Below are 21,759 nucleotides of genomic sequence, written 5' to 3' on the forward strand. Positions count from 1 at the left end.
TTAGTATATTCAAATGAAAGAAAAACAATTGGGATTTTTTTAAACTCTAGAATTCCTTTCTAATAAAAATTTATGTTCATATTACAATGCAATCTCAGTATTCTAATAATCTGATATGAAAACTACTATTTCTTGGAGAAAAAAAAATCAGCAAAAGGTCTCAAATGAAATTGTATAGACTTTTGTAACTTTTTGTAACTATGACTTTTTCACAGAAGTCTCTGGATGCTGACTAGCTGAAATTAATATAGCCTTCTGCAAATCTATGCAAACAAAAATACCATCAGTAGAAATAAGTGTTCCCCAGATTAAAAATGTAGAAGAGCGTTAAGACATTAGATAATTTGAACATTTAGAAATCATACAATGAGTTCTCAGTAAAGAAACATATTTGGCAAATGCCTGATTGGTTGTTTTAGTTTTGCTTAATTTTAATGTAAGCTGAAGATACTGAGTGCAAATATTCAAATACTATTCACTGGAGAAATGGATTTTGCTGTCAAAGATAAATCACTTCTATATCTTTAACAACTAAATCTGTACATCTAAAGTAGTTATTCATACCTGTTTCTATAGAGAAGAGGAAGGCAAAAAATAAAGGTCTTTTTTTCTAAAAGGAAATAGTAGACCTGCAAGAAGAATTTCATTTGTTCCCCAAGCCTGAAAGAACATAAAGAATACATTAAACTATATTTTTGTTTGAGTTGTCAGTTTAAAAATTGAACTTCAGAAATGTAAAACAAAACGAAAAAAAAAATTATAAGACAAAAAAAAATACTTCATCTACTCTTCTGCATTTTAATTTCTCTACCTCAAGACTGCACAAGGCAACAAAAGCATATGTTTGCAGAGTAGCCGTTTGTAAAAAGCTTTCCAATGTAGTTATTATAGTGCTTTACCAACCCCAGCGAGCATCTCTGAACGTACCTGCTTTAATTTATCTCTGTTTAGAAAGCAAATAGTAACAACCTACAAACTCCGAGGTAATCTATGAGACATCTCATTCCCCCTCCTGCATTACTGTCACTAAGGATATTGAGCATTCCCATGCTTTCTGTTTATGACACGTATTTTCCACTCTGTTGGCTTCTGCACACCTTTTTTCACCTTTTTTTTTTTTTTTTCCCAGCTGATGTAAAGTGGGGCCCTCAGTTTGCTTCTAAGATACTGCTATAAGAGTTTAAAAGGGTCAGGATCAATAAAGGAAAGAGCAATAAGCATGTTGACATATTTTAGGCCTAGTGGACTTTGGTTTGACTGACCCTGTGCTTTTTTCATGTAGTTTCCTGCAGGGCCTTCTGTGTATAATAATCATGCATGGAGTGAATAAATTTGTGTGCAAGTGCAGAAATGCTTATTGAATATCTCAGTTGAACAGAGTTTGGGAAGGAGACAACGGAGCACTGTACTGGGACTCAGCACACTTAGTTCCTAGATGGAGCTGTCTGACTCAGTGGCTCTGGGCAAATAATTTATCTATGTTCTATCTTGTATATGTTTGAGATTTATTGAGAAAAAGTTATGTATGAGACTGATAATACATAGTCTTTTCCTCCAAAGTATTCAGTCAGAATACATTCCTCCTTCTGCTCTTCCTTTCTGCTTAACTGTGCCTCTGATACTTTTTCCTTATAAACAAAAGCAAGTCCCCATCCCTACCCAAAAAGAGAAAACCCTCCAGTTTGGATGCAATATTTTCTGCAAACCCCTTACAGCCAAAGATGCACAAACACTATAGCAATTACTGTTCCTCTCATCTCCTTTTAGACTAGGAACAAGTCAGGTAAGAGTGAAGTGATGCGCTCACAGGGAAAGCAAACACATACCACTATCACATATATGGCAACAGTGGAGTCTTTCAGCTCACTTCTCCCAGTTAAAAAGGCTACCACAGCAACTCATAGATGTCCTCAGTTTTCACTATGGTGATGAAGCACAAAGTACTTCCTTAGTAGTCCATAGGTTTTACCCTTCTTCATCTCGCTAAATCAGAATTCACAGGCTTTTTTGATCAATGGTTCCTGCTATCCATGGCTCTATCCTTCAAATTTAGGATGTTTTCCCTTTCCTCACATGCAGTCAAGGAAGACAATCTTTCTGTTATCTGCTAGGTTGACTCCAAATGCTTCTCAGAACTTGCTGTTGATCTGTCTCTTATCTACGACACATCAGGTCCCTATGTGTTTGTAACATGCCAGTCATACTTATGAAGTGTCTTTACTTTTTGTTCCCCTGCCTGCGCTTAGTGATTGGTTGTGCCATCCAGCCCACTGCCCAGATGACCAAACGCTACTCCATTCCTTTTCAGCTGCTTAGGGCAGCATGTAGTCCATCTTGTCTAACTGAACTTCATATCTCCTCTGTTCTGCAAGAACACCTTTTACAACCTAAAGGCCTAAGAGTTGCCAATGTTAATAAGGCCTAGTGCCTTCTGAAACTGAGGGATGATGCTAGGTAATAACCTGTGGCTGAAAAACCATCAGGATGGAAAAGGCATCTGAGAGAGACATTTCTGATATAGTATGATTTAGATGATCACAGGACAAGATGTGCTCGTTAGTTAGATTACTGTACTTCACAGAATGAATCAGCTTTTGACATTCTAAAGGCCTGAAACATTTGTTGTAAGACATCTCCAACCTTCTTCTTAGGAGAAGCCTGTAAACTCAATTTAACTTCATTTGCAGAAGACCTGACAACAGCTTTTCTAAATAAAGACAAAAGGGATCCCAAAGCCTGAGTGTACTAAGTGTTTGCTTTGGACGAATGCAGGGAGGCTGTTTTTTCAATCGCTGTGTATTTACCTGACAGTTTTCTGATAAGCAATGTGATACCAAAACCCCACTTTGTGACAGTGCTAACACCATCTGCCAGGTGCTGATAGCTTGCTGGATAATGCTGCCATCAGCACTCAAGTGCTGATGGAAAGTTATTGCTTCAGCAACCGCTACTGCTTTCAGCTCCTGACTAATTGGTTGCTGCTACTAAAAACTATTTTTAAAAAAACAACAACAAAAAAACCCAAAAACCTAAACCAAAACCCCACATGCAACAAAAAACAAAACCAAACAAAACAGAAAAAGAAAATCACAAGTCATTTTTCTTTATTGTGATGAATTACTTTTAGTTTACCTTGCAGTGCAACCATTGTGAATTTATTGCTTTCTGCCTCCTGCCGATTTTACTTATCTACACTGTAGAGTGAACTTTATTGCCTACCTATGATTACTCTCAGTATCTGACTTGGTGACAAATACCCATAGAAAGTTTAATTAGACCTTGATAAAGTGAAATACCTGTTAATGGCATACACTGCTAGACACAGTGGGCCAGTCTGCCTCGTGAGGCAGGTACAGTGCAATCATTCATGCAATCTTCATTTGATGTCAATTGTTAGAGATAAATTTTTCCAGCTGAAAACCAGGACAGGTAGTTTAAAGAAAACTACCTAGAAAACTAGAGAAAATTTTGGAAGTATCTTAATCATCAAGAGACCACATTCAAATGCATTTACTTCAGTGTAAAGAAATACACTGTGCAGGTTACACAGATGTGCATGCCCCATAAAGTTCACTGATGGTGGCTGAGAAAAACAAACAGCCTTCATAGTTTTACACTGCAGCATTGAGCTACTAAAATAAATACATGTGAAGGACCTAAAGTGTTTAGAATGGCTGAGAACATAATGTAATATAACTTCAGCCAGAATCAGTTCTCACTTGCGTCAGTATAAATGTGGAGTAAAGCTATTTTGGCTTTAAAATGCTGTACTGGAGATTTTGGTTTGGCTTCCTGGTTTTTGGCAGGGTTTACCTTTCTTTTGCAGGATGTTCTGTCTTGCTTTCATGAAAGCTAGAATGTCAGCATCAGCCTGGCTGTCTCCAGTCAGAGGAATAGATGTGCTTGAACTTGCTGGGGTCCTGAAATAAGAAAGTATACTTGTGGTCCCAACTGAGTAAGAAGGTCATTTTTCTGTTCCATTATCTCATCTCTTTTTTCAGCATGGAGGACTTTCTTTTCCATACATATTGTTAGAGATGGCACAATTCAGAGCAAAATCAATCTCAGGACTTCTTAATGCTGTTATGCGGATTCTTAAGATTAGCCAATATCTTTATAGTATTGTAGGGCTACATGCTGGTCAGCTATAAAACCTCTCACGAACGCTTAAAAATATTTTACTGCTGTGCCAAAGACTTTCTGCCAAGTGGAAAAGTGTAATATAGTGAGTTTACCAATGAAATTATGGATGTGACTATGCCATGTGTTTGTTTACTTCAGGAAAACGTACTGCTATTTATTCAAACAGGTCAATATGTTTTTGCCTATTAAGATAGAATTCCTATTAAGGAAATTAAGATAGAATAACACACATAGAAGTACACAATCATGACATTTATGACATTTGCTGACAGAAGCAACTCCTTTGTGCTGCTGAGTCTCCAGTCCCAGCTGCCATCTTGTATCTTTGCAGTTAAATCACTGACTTACCTCTGCTTTTGACAGACCCTCTGGTGGTATAACATGATGTAGTACAATGAAGCTGTTCTATTCAACTAAGAAAGCTAAGGATTTGGCCCTGTGTCTTTAGCTTCAGTTAAAGATTAAGCACTAATAGTGAAATGAGAAATACGGTGACAAAAGTTACAATATGAAAGGACAAGTAGAACTAGAGGGAAGTGGTGGTGGTTTTTTTTTCATATCCTACTTTTGTAATTAAAGTTATTTCCACTGTTTCTTACTGACTATTGCAGTAGAATGTAAGTGTGCCTGACATATACCAGAAGTTTGATATCCTGTCTTCGTGCTACTAATTCTCAGTTGCTGGACTAGTGAATCAAAATGAAAAAAAAAAAAAAAGAAATTACTATGAAGTTAATAAAATATTTATTTTAATGCAATTTACAAGGTGGTCTCAGAACACCAGTAAATGACTATTCTCTCGCTGATTTTAATTTGATTAGCAACAATATAATAAATAAAAAATACACAATATATTTGAGAAGATACTGTCTAAATTCCATTTTAGCTTCTCTTTTTCTTCTGTTTTCCTTAAGCGCAAATGCAATTTAAAACATTAGGCTTTGGGGGATGAAATTTTCCATGATTTTCCACTGTTCTAGAAATTGATTGTTTTGGAAAATGAAAGAAAACCCCCTTGTGATTTTTTCTTATGAATGCAGTAGGAAAAATAGTAACTTAACCCTATTTTCCTAAGGGTCTTAATAGCCAGAAGCGCAGAGCACAATAAGAATGTAACTTCTGAAAGTATACTGACTTGGCATGATGTTCTGGTGGGAGAAAACAAAATGGAAATGAGCACATTAGAAAAAATAGAGAAGCTGTCAAACAAAAAAAAAAGTAGTTTCTGTTAACCTGTTAAGCTAATTTTCACAAAGAAGTACCTCTTTTGAGAAAATGTGAGATATAACCTTTGCCAAGTCTGACATACCTAGGCTGCTGGTGTTATTTTATTTTACTAGAATAATTTGTAGGAGGAAGACTCAAAATATTTTAAGGACAAAAACCATGAGAATGAAAAAACTCTGTGTAGTCACTACATTCTGCAATACTTACATGCCCTGATCTCTCTGCCTTTCAATTTTTTTTTATTTGCTCTTTTAGACTCACTTTCTATTGCTGAGAAGACACAGTCATGTGGATTCATAAGCTCATGGGGAAAAAAGCTTCAGGTCAAACAAGAAACCACCTCTTTAATGCTGATAACGCAGCTACACGGTGTAAAGCTACGGGCAGCTTTGGTGTTGTTTTGGAAGTTGGAAGAAAATCTGCAATTTCAGGTTTTTTGTGGTTTTTTTTGTGGGTTTTTGTTGTTTTGTTTTGTTTTTCAAGAAGATTGTTAAAGAGACTGATAAAGGATTATCTAGACATTATATTACTTATGGTTTGCTTTTTTCCTCTGAATAGCCCAGGTACCCTTCTTACCTTGTTTTAGAAATTGGGTTACTAGAAAACATTGAATTGTTTTTCCCAGCTGGATCTTCACTGGGGCTGACTCTTGTGGTCTCTGAAAAGCTGGAATGAGAACAGAAAAGATGGAAAGAATTTAGCCTTTCTGGAGGGAATATTAATACTTGCTAAGTAACTATAAAGAAGCTGTTTTTCAAGATTTTTTATCTATATAAAGCACTTGTCATTTACTGGAAGAGGACTTTCAGTTGGATCCATGTGATGATCAGGTTTATGTAGAGAATGTAGCTATGAAAAAATGACAAGTAAGCTCATAATGATGACACTTTTGGTATTTGCCTTGTAAGCAGGGTTTGTAAAGCACTTTGATGTATGTATCTGATGTACAGTTTGTAATGGTATATTTAGTTCCCAAACTTAGCCAAGTAAGGCCTTAGCTAATTTTCCACTCTTTCTTGTGTCAGGCAAAATTATTACTGAAATCAGTGGGAGACTGGATGAGAACTCAGTGAGGACTTTGGGATGTTGCTCATTGATGGTAGCCAAATATATTGGAAGCAGCTGTTGTGCATTCCTGTCCCTGCAGACAATGTTATCAGAGGCCAGCTCCACCAGGAAAGCAGAGCTCTGCCACGGGATGTCTGGGGACTCTCTCCTTTCCCCAGTGGTTGTGCATGCTGCCGGACCCAGTGCCAATCTTGGAGAAAGTGGAAACACTGAACTACTCAGTTTTAGGCTTTTTCCAGTAGATGGCAGGATTGACAAGTTCTTGCTTTTCAAACTCTGCAGTAGTTTATTCATTGTTGGCTGATGAATTGATATTTCTGGCAGAGAACTTGAAAAAGGGAAGAAATTTATGACTAAAATTTTACTGTATTACACTGTACCAGGTTCAGTTTTGCAGAAGATATTGTGCCCAAGAGTATACGTCATTTTCAAATGAATAGCTCCAGGTTTACTGAATGTTTCTCTTTAACTCCTTGAGTCCCATACCATTTGTACCTGCCTAAATGGATGAAAATAACCTCAAGACTCAGTGTAATTCAACTAAATCAATATAATATTTAATGTTAACAATATTCCAGACTTTATTACACTTACATATTACAAGAACTAGAAAGGATCTGTGATGTTATTACCTTTATGCAATTTAACAATACTCAGGAACTTCACATCATAGTTCTGCTTTAGGATTTCCTGAATATTTTTTCATTGATTTGGCAGTTCTTAAAGACTATGTGATTTAGGGGCTTAACTTCAATTTTCTAGAAGGACTGTGTCTGTGCCCTGAGATACCTAGGCATCCAAGTCATATAACCAGAACTGACTGATGATGATTATATTTTTTTGCTTCAGAGGATGCACCAGGGTTTTACAGTATCAAACGCAATTTCATTGTGAAATAATATGCTGCATAAATGTAGCACCAGAACAACTCAACTGCAAATCTATCTAGGCTATGGATTAAATGATTTTTTTTTTTTTTTTTTTTTTTTTTAATTTGTGTGTGTGTGTGGGTGCACAGGGTATATAATCTCCTCATATAACAAAACTGATGACAGGCTTGTTTTCCTCAATGTCATAGGGTCCCTAGTGACAGGTTTCCAGGCTCTCAAGATCAAGAAGTCAAAAGAACTGACTTACAATAAAATACCTTCAATATGACTGCAAAATAATGGAATGATAACAATTTGTTTTCTAAACAGTTATTTGTCTTGTAAATGGGAGCATGGTGTTTGAGTGCGATATTTGCGAAAGCATTCTGGTGAACTGTACTTCTACTAAAACTGCATTTTCTTATAAGTAAGGAAGAAAAAATGACCAATTTACCTGTTAATTGATAGATGTTGTGAGGGTTTTCTAAGCTGAGGATAAACAGTCACGGTATTTGATGAGCTAACCATCTCTGGCTTTTCCTGCTGGGTTTAGATTGAAAAACAAAATTATGTAGGATAAGATTTCTTTAGAGTGCTTAATATTGGCCTACAGGTCTCAGCAATAATAAGGTAGGCAATGACTCATTCAGAAAACACGGAATCTGAATCACACAGTATTTTCTTCACTTGGACAAACACTTCTGAATGAAGAGAAAATGTTTAGGATTGGTTCAAGTATTTTTAAGCTCAAGTTACAAGTTTTTAATATGTGACACCGTGTGTTCGCTGAGTTTCTTAGGGAGCTCAGATGTATAGATAGGTCAAGAACCAATAAATCAATCCCAATTATTTTTTTTAGTTTTCTAATCTTCTGCTGATGAATCATGAGAAGCTGAATACGGGACCTCTCCTGTTAAGGGGTAGAGAAAAATATGCTCCAGCAGATTCAACAATATTATCTGAAATGCTTTGAAAAGCCTAAATATTTAGACAGGAGCGTGACTAAAACATCCTCTTTGCCACTAATACGGTTAGAGATTTTAACCTGAGAAGGATTTTGCAATGATGACTTGAAGTTAAGCTAGTTAGGTGACACTTTATGGATCAACTACTTCCTCATGTTAAGTTCCATATTTATTTTAGGCTGTTTCCTTAAAAATACAGTTTAAATTTATACTCATAAGAATGAAACAAAATACTGGCTAAACATTTCTTTGTTTATAACAGATTATCCCCAAGGAGTAAATCTTCTCTTCCAGATAATAATAAATGATATGGGATGGACTGCACTCAGCACTCTTTCTCATTAGGCTGATGTGCATTTCATGGCAGTGCGTTGCAGTGTGATGCCATGTGACTACTTGAAAGACATTTAAAAAAGTGTCTGAAGGGGAGCATAAGAAAGCAATGTTGTTTCAGTTGATGCTCCTCCAGACCCTCTTGTACTGTCTCCTGTTTGCGTGAAATGGTGTAGCTTACTGACTGACTACATTATGAACTTCCAATATATTTTTTAAAATGACATCTCTTTAGTTGTTGTTGTGCTTTTGTTGTTGTTTTTGTTTGTTTGTTTTTGTTTTTTTACACAAATAATGAAATTAGAGCACTCTGTTTCTGCTGGGTTCTTAAACAGGCTATGGTGGCAGTGGTGGACCTCAGCTAGAGTGAGGGGAGGCGCTCTGTGTTAGGAGACGCTGACCCTCTGGGAGCTTAGGAAAGCAGAAAGGTTACCAGAGTCTTTGCAAAAAAAAGGAAGCTGAAAACTAATTATATTTTCTGGGATTTGTCCATATTACAGTTATGACTGCCATCTTCCAATAAACATGTCAAACCTGATGAAAACGTAGTTTCGTCAGCAGTAAAAAAGCTTATTTTTTTCCCATCTCCTCTATTTGTTTTATGTTCCTTCAGACTTTCTGGGTCCACTCTTGGTTTTCAATCAAGTTGTTTAGGGAAATGTCAAAACACAAAATAGAGCAGAAAACAAGGGTTTTTCTTTGTTTGTGTTAGCTTCCTATGAGCATAATTCATATTAGCTTTGTCTGATTCACGTTGACATAAGCATGGGTGAATCAGGTCAAAATCCCATTCTCCATACTCCTTTCTATCTAGTCAATTAACTACTTCTTTAAGAAATGATTGAAGATGGTAATTTACATGAGAATGGAAGAAATATTAAGTGTTTTCATACCTGTAGCTTTTGTGCCTCTTCAGACCACCAGACTTCAAAGTCTTTTTGCAGCTTCATCTTGGCTTTTTCCATAAGAAGCTGCAGGTGCTCAATCTCTACCTTCAGCCCTTTCAAGCGATTCAACATCATTTTGTAACTAACATAAGAAGAAGAAATTGCATTACAGATATTCCAACACATATCTGAACCAAAGCTTTATCCTACCTAGAACACTCACAGATTTAAACTACAAAAGAATACATAATAATTATGGATGCAGGAGACACAGACAGAGGTGAGGTAGGAAGGGACATGTCACATTTTAGGAGAACTTCACTGGACAGTAGGTACAAGAAATTTATCCCACAAAGCTTTTATTTCACTAAAGAAATTACTGACATTCAAGTGTGATCAATATTGATTAACAATTAAAATACACATTCAAATGTGACAATTATTTCTTTTGATTTCTCAGCATGTTACCATTAATAAACAACTGGTCACCAGAGCCTGGATTCAGACAGGAGCTGGGTGCCGATTCCCCTTTCAGATAGAAGCTTCATTAATGAGGCCTCTTGGCTAACATGTAGTTGGAGCTTTACCATTTGCATGAAATAGCGAGAAGTTTCCTCACAGATTGCACGTGCCATAAATGCTAGCAAAATACTTAGAAGTGATACCCTTGCATCTATTTTATTTTATCTTCCTGGCTACAGCAACATTAAAGCAAACAGAAGGATTGGTTAACCAAAGCATATTCTACGCATTATTTACACTTAGTCAATCCTATATAGCCTAAAGATTTTCCTTAGGTCAGGGAAAGCAGGACATTTCTGAATCAACCATAAAGGTTCACAATATATTTGGATTCAAACAAGTTTCTAACACTAATCCTCAGGGAGGATATTAAGCTTTTTTTTAAAATTGTTTTTAGCCATTAGCCCAAACATAAATATTCCTCATTCATGTACTGGGGCATCTTACAGACAATCCAATAGTATAAAAACAAATTTAAAAACTATTAGTGAACCATAAAGCTGACATTTTACAAATGTCAGAGAAAACCCTGAGGGTAGCTGTTTGTGCAGAATTGCAATTGGAATATACTATCAGTGTAATTTATCTTCTGAAGTTTGGCAGAATTTTAAGGCAGAAGGAATACCTTTTTTTTTCCTCTTCGATTTGTTTTCGAAGTTGCTCTTCTACTGGATCAAGTGTATTTAGCTCTTCAGAAGAACTGGAAACAGCTGTAGGAGAAATTACTAGATGTAAACAATGACCATATGATGTCAAAAGAAGCACCTTTTAATTACAATAAAACCTATTTTTTAAAAGGAAGGTAATGATACGTGGCTGTCGTGGTTTAACCCGAGCTAGCAATACAACCAAGATAGCTGCTCACTCACCCCTTCCTCACTTCCCCTCACCCTCCCAACAGGGGAGAGAATCATAAGGGAAAGGAGAAAATTGGATTGAGATAAACAAAGTTTAATAAAATAACAAAATACTAATACACTACTAGTAAGCATATATATAAAATAGAAATAAAAGATACTCAAGGCAATTCCTCATGAACACGCTGAGCAGCCGATCCCAGGAAATGGCACCTGTTCCCAAAGCCAATCTCAGAGAGAGAAAAGAGAGGAAAAAGGCAAAAAGGGTCAGAGGCCTCTGCAAAATGGTAAAAAGCTGACATAAACATCCTGCACAGAACTCTGGGTCTGACAAAAAAGAGCGAAGAGAAAAAGAACAACTCACACAAGAGAGAGAGGGAGTGAGAGAGAAGAACGAAAGAAAAAAGGGGGCAACAAACCAGAAGGCCCCACTCTTAAATCTGGAGCATGATGTTAATGGGATGGAATATTCTCATGATCAGTCTGAATGTCAGTCAAGCTCTGCCCCATTTGTGCCTCCCTTCCTTGATGCCTCACACCTGTGGGCAGAGTGCTCAGAGTGTCCTTGGCTCTCAGACCAGAGCAATTAAAAACATTGACTCTGCTGCGGTGTTATCTTCTTATTCTCAAACTAAGTCCAAATAATGAGCGTTCTAGCTATGAAAAAGAAAGGCTTCTAACTGCATGAAGAAAATGAATGGATTTTCAGTCAAACCAGCACAGTGGCTCATTAACAGTTGCTCTCTTCTGGAAATGTTTCTTCAAATTCCTTATTTAGGCCTTACTTAGTGTAAGAGATACCTGATAGCTTTAGTGATTAGCTGCTTGTATTTATTTTTTTTTTCATTAAAGATTGCAATATTTATTTTAGATATGAATAAAAGTGGGTTTGCCAGTCCATTTAAAAAGTTTAGCATAAACCCTGCCATAAAACCTTCATTTAACCTGACAGTTTTGGCTATAAAGACAAGACCAGAACAGCAAAGTCTTTGTGAAAAAAAGATCCAACAGTAGCTGTGCTGATACCTAGAAACAGAGTAAAAGAAAGAAAAGTACAAGCCAAATCTTGAAGGAGAAATTAATTTCGGTAAGCAATAAATTCAGACAATTAGTATAAATAAGGAAAAATGTCCTAAAACTGTGACAAATTTTTCAAGATAAAGGAGAACTGAGGAAATACCTTAACAGTAGACTAAGTTGACCTAAGAAAGCAACTTAAGATTTCCCTGTCCTGTAACAGAGACAGTTAGCATTCAATATACAACATGCTTATTCTGAGAGACAGCAAACCAGTCTTTCCATCATGGCTTATATGTTACGCAGAGACAGGAATGTAAAGTTACCTACAGTTATGACAAGAGTTTCTATTTCTAGAATGAGTGAGAATAGTTTAAGGCTCCCAAGAAAACATGTTTAACCTTTTTAACTGAAGAAAAATGAAAGAAACAAAAGATTTGCTGTACAATACATGCAAGTTTCCATCCCAACTCCTACTTCTGCCAAGAAAATAAATTCTGCATCAACTTGTCATGAGGCCTGAGGAGTGCACCCTCTCTTCAAGGAGAAGGATTCTGTCTGGAACAAAGGGGCAGTAATGACTCTTCTCCACCTGTCAGCAAGCCAGCTGAAACCATTAATCTTTTGGTTTAGCACTCTGTAGCTTTATATAGATGAAGCTGAAAAGCATTTTATTTCATTTAGAGTACTCAGGTCAAGCATGTTAATACAGACAGCCAAGGTGGACAAACCCCACGCATAATTCCCATTTCATACATTGTTGGATGTGCCGGTTACAAAAGAAGGATAAGGTGAAGGTATTTGTGGTGGAGAGAGTACCCTCAAAACTTAAAAAATAAGCTGCTTGGAATGTTAAAGTTAACACACAAGTCAGGAGGTGCAAACATCATAGCAGAGGAGATCCTATTGCAGTGGCTTTGTACAAGTTGTAACCAAACACAACAGATAATAAGAAGGCCATAACAATTAGACCAGAACCTTTAAGGAAAGCAGTAGATCTTCCAATGATTACAGGGGTCCAGGGTTTTCTGATTTGTCATATTTCATCCTCAGGAGAAGGCATAATGTGGGAAAATGCAGAGCTACACAGGGACCTCAAAGGGAGACACTCACTGCAGAGCTCCTGAAGGTCCACACTTGTTCTGCCCCTCATGAATATGCAGCATCCAGGCTTGAGAGAAATGTGCTCTTGTGTCTTTAGTAGTGGTTAAAAGGGACTCTCCTGAGAGCACTGAAGTACATTTGGCCCATTTGTACAATCTGCTATGATGTCTGAGTTCAGGAGGTAGCAGGTCCAGCCCCTTATAACAAAGTGGAAGACAGTAACGTCTTAAAATGTTAATGCTGTTTCTGAAGTGGGAACTTCCCTACATGAAAACACATCACCAAATTCTGCCAGTCATTACAGAGTAATGCAAGGCCATAATATTGCAACTTTCCTTCCCTGATTTATTTGGACATTTAGTACTTGGAAAATTATTTTTACGCTAGCTCTCAAAGGGCATCTAAACTTAGGTAAAACTTGATCACTTGATCATATAAAAAGACCAAGAAAAATGTTTTTCTGCTGCTGATTACACTCTGTAGAAGGGATTATTTGGTTGGAAGTTACCCTCAGAAATAATCACAAAGCCTTTTATATGAGACAATCACCCCTATGGCACAAAGGCCCAAGCATCCTCCACCCTGAATATAGCTCCACCCAGTATCTCTAGCAAAATACTGGTGATAACAGCAATAAACAGAGCTGTGGACAAGGTGGTGAGCAGCACAAAGTTTTGTATATATGCAGTACAGAAAGAGATGAGTACACTGAAAGCTTATGTGGCCCCAGCAGCAAAAATAGCATCAGATCTTTCATCAGGTAAATGGTTTAAACTTAAGACATCCATCAATGTGTTCCAGTCACAAAAGCAGAAGAGATCTGATCACAGGGACAGGTCAAGTCCAGTGGTAAGTCAAGTCCAGAACATGCCTAGGTGGACACTGCTTTGTAAGTTCTCTGACGGCTTCTCCCATGCTCTTGCAGTCTCCATTTCAGGTTTTTATCATGCCTGTTCATTGCAACAACATGCTTGTGAACCAAATAGCATTCTGGTCTACAGACTAGACCTTTCTGAATCTGCCTACTGTAATATATACAGATGAACATTCCAAGCAAAAGAGAACTACGGTCTAGTGGAGTGTATTTCTATTTCCTTTTGTTTTCTGCTGCTCCTGCCTTCTCCTGATTCCCACTACTTCTTTTCTCCCCTCTTCCCTTTACCTTTCCTAAATCCCTGCAATGGTCTTTTACTGCCCCTGCGTTTTTGCTGTTGCCACCTCACACCCCTCTCCTCCCATCAGCCCAGGCAATTTCAGCTGCAGCTGGGCAGCCAAGCCTTGCTGTATCTGATGTCTAATGTTAGCATTCCTCAATAGGTAGGGTCAGTTATTTTAAAATACATGAGCTGAACAACTGAGTGAATAGACAACAAAATGTGGGAAGTATAATATTTACTCACAAGTTTAAGATACTCAAGAAGAAATACTTTCTTTTTACTACAGGTTTTTATGCCTCTAAAGAGTTTCCTTTTATTGTACATATCTGCCTGCTCATGCAGAAACAGAAACTGTTTATTGAAACGGCAAATAATTTTATCTATGTATTAACCACATATATAGGAAGTACGTGTAATAAAGAAAAGCTGAAAATTCATGAGATCAACTTTTGCTCATATACTTTAAAAAAATTGAAATACATTAACAAGTGCAGAGGTACTACTACTGAAATATGAATTACCAGATATCACTTCTGCAACTGCACAGAACACAATGTTCTGGCTGCTTTGTTCACTCAGGGTTGACTTTTAATTAGTTGTTTGACAGTTTTTCATATGAAACTTGATTGTACAGTCTAGCTCTATGCTTTTAGTGCACCAGCTCAGATGAGCCATTCAGCTAATGTGCAGTTTCAGGTGCACTTTTAATGACCCCGTGACTTCACCTGAGAAACAAATGCAGTTGATGCCATTTGATCCTGGATAAGGCAGACCCAGGTTTCAGGGGTGCAGGGAAGGTATGATGTGCATGTTTAGGAAAACATTGCCTACGTGTATGCTAAGAGTTTCTGTTGGCATGACTCCATCCAGTTCTATACAACAGAGTTATTTTAGCAGAAGTCAGCAATGTACTCGTAAGGAGTATGAGTTCCTTTATATTAGCATAAATGCACATACAGCTGAGTGGCCAAACTTATGAATCCTACATTGTGAAGTCTTTTGTTCAGACTACTGAGTTGCATGATATAAAGAAGAGATTTTAACAGTGCTGCATTGGGTAGTGAAATAGCTAGCAACTTTTACGTTTATACTTAGGTGAACTGTTTTCATTTTATCTTCAGATACAACCCATTTGGTGAAGTGAGGCACAGCATCTAATTGATAGGAGCTGTCTGCTTAGAAAGGAGGGTGAGAGCTCTGCATGAGTTGACACTCAGTTTGTATCATAAAGGTTTGTGGCTGGTTTGTTTGTTGGGTGGTTTGTTTCCTAAACAAGACTGTAAGAGGCATTTTAAGATATAATGATTTTATTCTAATGAAAGGGCCATTTTTGTACCAAGGAAGTAGTGGATTTCACAGCACATTCCACATCAACAAATCACACAGTACCAGAAAGAAATGATAGCACCTGCTGATGGGATCATTATTTCAAAGCATTAAGGCAAGCAATGAAAAACACTATTTCTAGCATGACATACCAAGTGTTATCACCACAGTTTATTGCAAACTGGCAGCAACTAGAAATACTCCGGTAGATTCTTGTCTACAGTCAGAACATTTTGCAAGAAACTCTCTGTGACCCTGAACTTTATGGTCTCTGGGGCACTCATATATTTCTTGACCTGAGTGTATCCTAAAAGTCAAACTCCTAAGGATTTATTGTCTTGTGCCTTAAATAACATTGTGCCTTGCCCTCCAGCTGTACTTTTGCAGTCAAAGATTTTCATTTTTTCACTGGAAAGTCTTGTGTTTATCTGCTTAAATTTATAGTCACTTGAAGTAACCTAATTTAGAATTGACTTCAGTATCCACTTAATATTTTTACTGCTTTATTTATCAGCTTTGCAGCTTTTGGCAAACTTGGGCTTTAGTGCATTCAAACTGGAGCATATGCTGTCATCTGAGTTTTTTAATAAAGAACTGGCCATTGTTATTCAGGTTTGGCTCACAAGTAATTCTCCCCTTCTTCTTTCTTATTCCTTTCCCAGGCCATGTCAACCTATGTTTGTCACTGGACACCACCTGTGTACCTTATACAAAAGCAAAGACAGGTATATGCAATGAAACTCTGGAGAAGATGGAAGTACCCTAATGTCTGGAAAAGTTCATATTGTGGGTTTTAGAGCAATTTACTCCTAACCCTAATGTAATACATTTTTTAAAAATATCACCCAGTTGGTCATGAGCATGTATTGAAACAAACTGTCCTATTTTCAGCACTTTACAAGTTTGAGGGATTAAGGGCATGTGTATCTTGTTGAATATTTTTTTTAATTTTAATTGCTGAATTTAGTAGAAGTGTCCACCAGTATGCTGCTTTTCTTTATATCATTGTATTGTTTATTGTTCTACTGGCTCACTTCCAATGAACACCTGGGAACTGAAACTATTTTTCCAGTCTCTGTGAGCTGTTTTAGCTAAATACAGACTCATGCTTCAATTCCCTCAATTTTTTTCTTTGAAACTAGAAACCTATACACTTGCTCCTGAAAATACATGGCATATGAAACAGAAGGTGTTGCCTTTATGTCAGCTGCACTCAAGCCATGAAAGTTTCTGAAACTATTGTGGGTATAAGGTTTCTAAATATACAAGTACAATATAGTGAAAAAAAAAAAAAAGAAAGAGAAGACCCAAAAGATAGCTTCAAGTTTAATATGTCCCATTCAGGCCACTTGATCTAATGGAATGGTAACGTAGCAGGGTCTTAGTTAGGAAACCCCTATTAGCTCAGATTCTTGCCTACGCTTAGTAAATACCTTTAACTATTTCATTACATGAGATTATTATTGCATCATTTATCTTGTTCATAATATTAGATAAAACTATACTTGATATTTAAATGATCTTTATCTCCCTCCCAATAAGGTGTGTGGTTTGTCATGCATAAGTTTTGAGGCTCCATTAGCATTTGTTTCTGCAGCATCCAGGAGCTTTAATGGAAAAAAAAAAATCTCCTGTCTGTGTTTTGTTGTGCTCTTCTCAGAAGAAAAGGATGCTAAATACTTCTGAAGTTGGTTGCTCATCATAATGCTTAGACATTATCAATACATTGCCACCAATGTGCAGACTGCAGTTGCAATAAGACAGCACAATAACTTGTAAAGGAATGCCTAGTCAAGATAAGACCTTGAATGAGAGTATTACAGCACAACATTACTGAGAATAAGAAATACCTAAGGGTGCTAAAGGTGCAGACCCACTGTCACAGAGTACAGAAGAGGTACTGAAGCTTACTTCATCCATATTTCTCATGGGATTCTCAAATAAGCAGATGTACAGTTCTCAGTTCTCAGAAGTGGCAGCCGTACCGCACATAGGCAATATAGATATGCATGCACATTAAATCCTGTGCTTGCAGGTCACATTTAGGCATGCAATGCACACAGCAACTGTTGGATCAATTCGATAGGTCTAAAATTTTCTAAAAATAATGGGTATTTTCCCTGCATTCTGTGTGGAAATTCGGCTGTAGTTGTCAGTACAAACACGTATGACAAAAGCATTTATTTTAGACTGTACACTGAATTTGTAGCAAGGTAATATGAAATAATATTAAGGAAAAATAATGTGTGTTTTATACTGTTTCTATTTCAGCTGTGTATAGGTACAGATGGGTCATGCAACCGATCTGTCACTTCAAGTTAGACAACAAAAGAGGTTTTGACCTTGATTCAAGAGGTGAATACTAACCAAATGTATACAGTACTATCAGCCTGAACAATTTTGATCTTTCAGATACAAGGTATTAGTAAAAGACTTTTCATCTGCAAGAGAGAAACAGAGAAGATGGAAAAAAGAGAGGAAAAATACACCATTGCTGGTGACATCAATATATTATGAGCATGGGCTTGCACCATACAGTGTTTAGTCTAACTGTTGCCCCAAATAAGACAAAAGGTGCTGGGCCTGAAACACCTCTATCATAGATCTGATTTTTTGTTTTCTGTGCAAATAGCAGATAATATGTGTTAAAGACCCCACCTCAGTTAGGTGTACAATAAAGATCAAAGTACTACAGAAGTTTTGTTTCCATTTGCTCACCTGGCTACTCCATCAGCCCCGTAAAAGAGTTTCCTGAGAACCTTTCTAAATGTTGGTATGATGTATGAGTTTTTCAGAAAATTTCTGAAGTCACAACCATAGGATTTCATGTCAGCAGAAATATTATTATTATCTAGCGAGAAAATTTGTGCAGCCAAAGCTCAATTACAGTTCAAGCTGGCCAGTACTGTGAGGCACAATAAAAAGTGCTTTTAAAAATATGTTAATGGCAAAAGGCAAATCAGAAATAACATTGGCCTGTTACTTGAGGAGCATGGTCATCTCATAAACAGGGACATAGACAAAGCAGAGACATTAAATGCTTTCTTCACCTGTGTCTTCAACACCGAAGATGGTCTTTGGGACCCCCAGAGCCCTGGGCTAGAGAATGATGGCTGCGAGAACAATAAACTCTTAATCAATCCAGAACTTGTGTGGGATTTGCTGTTCCAACTAGATCCTTATAAGTCAATGTGGCCTCATTGGATTCATCCAAGCGTACTTAAAGAGATGGCTGATGTCATAGTGAGACCTCTCTCCGTGATTTTTCAATGCTCCTGGTAATCTGGAAAGGTCCCAGCTGACCAGAAGTTGGCAAACATTGTCCCAATCTTCAAGTAGGGCAACAAGGATGACCCCAGCAACTACAGGCCTGTCAGCTTCACTTCTGTGCCTGGCAAACTTGAGAAGATTATTCTGGGAGTTTTTGAAAAACACATAAATAACAATGCAGTCATTGGTCCCAGCCAGCAGGGGTTCATGAGGGAAAAGTCTTGCTTGACCAACTTAATTTCTTTCTATGAAAAGATTACCCACTTAATTGACCAAGGGAAGCCAGTGGATGTGGTCTCTTTGGATTTCAGTAAAGCGTTTGATATTGTCTCTTACAGTATCCTCCTGGACAAGATGTCCGGCACACAGCTGGATAAACACACAATGCAGTGGGTGAGCAATTGGCTGATGGGCCAGGCTCAAAGGCTTCTCATAAATGGGGTTAGGTTGGGCTGGCGACCAGGCACTAGTGGGGTTCCGCAGGGATCCATCTTAGGGCCAGCACTCTTCAATGTCTTTATGAATTACTTGGATGCAGGATTTGAGGGAGTACTAAGTAAGTTTGCTGATGACACAAAACTAGGAGGAGCTGTTGACACTCTCGAGGCCAGAGAGGCCCTGCAAAGGGATCTGGACAAATTGGAGAACTGGGCAATCACCAACCACATGAAGTTCAACGTGAGCAAGTGCCAGATTTTGCACCTCGGATACGGCAACCCTGGCTGTACATACAGTCTGAGGTATGAGATGCTGGAAAGCAGCTCCACAGAGAAGGATCTGGGGGTTCTGGTCGACGGTAAGCTGAACATGAACCAACAGTGTGCCCTGGCAGCCAAGAGGGTCAACTGTGTCCTGGGGTGCATCAAGCACAGCATTGCCAGCCAGGTGAGGGAAGTGATTGTCCCGCTCTGCTCTGCACTGGTATGGCCTTACCTGGAGCACTGCATGGAGTTCTGGGTGCCACAGGATACAAAGCTATTAAGCTACTAGAGGGTATCCAGAAGAGGGCCATGAAGTTGGTGGAGGGTGTAGAGAGGAAGCCATTTGAGGAGCAGCTGAAGTCACAGGGTTTGTTCAGCCTGGAGAAGACTGAGGGGAGACCTCATAGCAGCTACAGCTTCTTCACAAGGGGAGGAGGAGGGGCCAGTGCTGATCTTCTCTCTGGTGATCAGTGATAGGACCTGAGGGAATGGCAGGAAGATGTGCCAGGGAGGTTTGGACATGAGGAAAAGGTTCTTCCCCCAGAGGGTGGTGGAGCACTGGAACAGGCTCCCCAGGGAGGTGGTCACAGCCTCAAGCCTGGCAGTATTCAAGAAGCAATTGGACAACACCCTCAGACACATGGTGTGAATTCTGGGGTTGTCCTATCAGGGACAGGATTTGGACTCAATGATCTTTGTGGGTCCCTTCCAACTCAGGACATTTTGTGATTCTGTGGTCATCCTGTAGGAAAATTCATTTTGATGTTGTTCAGTTTTCTGGCACACGTGCTACATTAGAGCCATATACAGCTTGGGCAGTCATGGGGACCAGATTATGTTCTTGGGACCCTCTATCCCTGCTGGTCATACTCACATCCCACATTGAGTGTCACACTTTTGCTGGTTCTCTCATGCACACCCCATTGGCTGCAGCTGCAGAACAGCTTGCTGGCTGTGCTGGGCTACCAGCTCAAGGCGGTGTAAAAAGTACACAGGTATTTAGGCATTTCTCATAACTCAGACAGCTCTTTCCTATGGCCTATGTGAGAAAGAACATTGAGCTCCATGTTCTAGTAGCTGCCAGCTGAATTATACTCCTCTGAGCAGAGATAAAACTGACATATCTAGAAACAATTACAACTTATCCACAGATTCTTATCTGGAGAAGTATATTCAGCCTTTGCAAGTTTGTAGGATATTATTATTAACTACTTGTTCCAAGCCATTATTTTCTTTGATCTTAAATATGGAAGAAGTTTTGAGTGAATTAATTTCTTTTAGCCATTTCACAAAATGTAAAATCCAAGTTTTTCACCAGATTTGCAGCTTGTTCTGAAATACTGGATATCAGCATTAGCCATGCATTTCTCCTTCACTCCTTGTCCTGTGCTTTACATGATCAGATGGAAATTGCTATTCTAGGTCAGATTCTAGGTCAGAACCTTACCTTGAAAAAATTAAAACAAACACAGATGTGAAAGAGCTTGATTTGTTGTTTACATTACATTACAGATTTTTTTTTTTTTGTCACAAAGAACTCCCATGGAGGAAACCTTGACTGATACAGAACTAGTCAAACCGCCCAACACACCCACTGGACATGGCCGGAAGAAAGAAGTTTGCAGTACCTTGAACTGCATGTTACTCTTAGTTATCCTACAAGATTTTTATAGCCAAAAGAGCTACTCTGAGATATACTGAAGATAAAGCAAACAAGCTTAGAAGCATAGAATTAGTAGACTGTGTGCAAAAATTAAATTTTTGCTCATTCCACCTCAAGTCCTGTCTTAGAATTACAGAATCACTCTGGTTGGAAGGGACCCTAGAAGGCTGTGTGGTCCAACCTACTGCTCAAAGCTGGGTGAAAACTGAATCAGACTAGGTTGTCTGGACATGCTATGAAAAACCTCCAAGGACAGAGATTCTGCAAACTTTTCTGAAGATTTCTTTCAACGTGTAACTATTCGCATAGGATCTTTTTTCCTAATATCTTAATTCTAGGAGACCTAATTTGAGAACTGAGACCTTAATCTCCAGATTCTATCTTGCTTACCTACTAGTCAACAGAGGGAGTCTCTAAATAATAACACAATTCACACCGAACTTTTCAGTGTTTCAGAAGAAATACTTATTGAAGGAAAGCTTACACAAACTGGAAGCTGTTCCAACAACAGTGAAGTGCTGCAGTCAGTGTCAATAAAACTGAGAACTGGATAGCTGTGCTACAAGTTTATGACTCCTCATAAAAATATCACTTGATCCAAAGATATCTTTACTCTTTTTTTTTGAGATCTGATAAGCTGAAGCTGAGCG

General features: G+C 38.1%; 1 protein-coding gene across 1 annotated transcript in view; it reads right to left on the reverse strand.

Annotated features, from left to right (window-relative positions):
- Positions 1-3,757: 3,757 nt before the first annotated feature.
- KIF6 (kinesin family member 6) overlaps positions 3,758-21,759 on the reverse strand; it is a gene marked incomplete at both ends in the record, with an annotated part of 142,912 nt that continues 124,910 nt past the window's right edge. Inside the window, 5 exons of the mRNA XM_080342382.1 lie at positions 3,758-3,920; positions 5,947-6,036; positions 7,762-7,850; positions 9,499-9,634; positions 10,640-10,724. Coding sequence (XP_080198508.1) covers positions 3,758-3,920; positions 5,947-6,036; positions 7,762-7,850; positions 9,499-9,634; positions 10,640-10,724 — 563 coding nt within the window. The remainder of the gene's footprint in view (positions 3,921-5,946; positions 6,037-7,761; positions 7,851-9,498; positions 9,635-10,639; positions 10,725-21,759) is intronic.

This window comes from Nesoenas mayeri (assembly GCF_963082525.1).
Source record: "Nesoenas mayeri genome assembly, chromosome: 3".
Lineage (NCBI taxonomy): Eukaryota > Metazoa > Chordata > Aves > Columbiformes > Columbidae > Nesoenas > Nesoenas mayeri.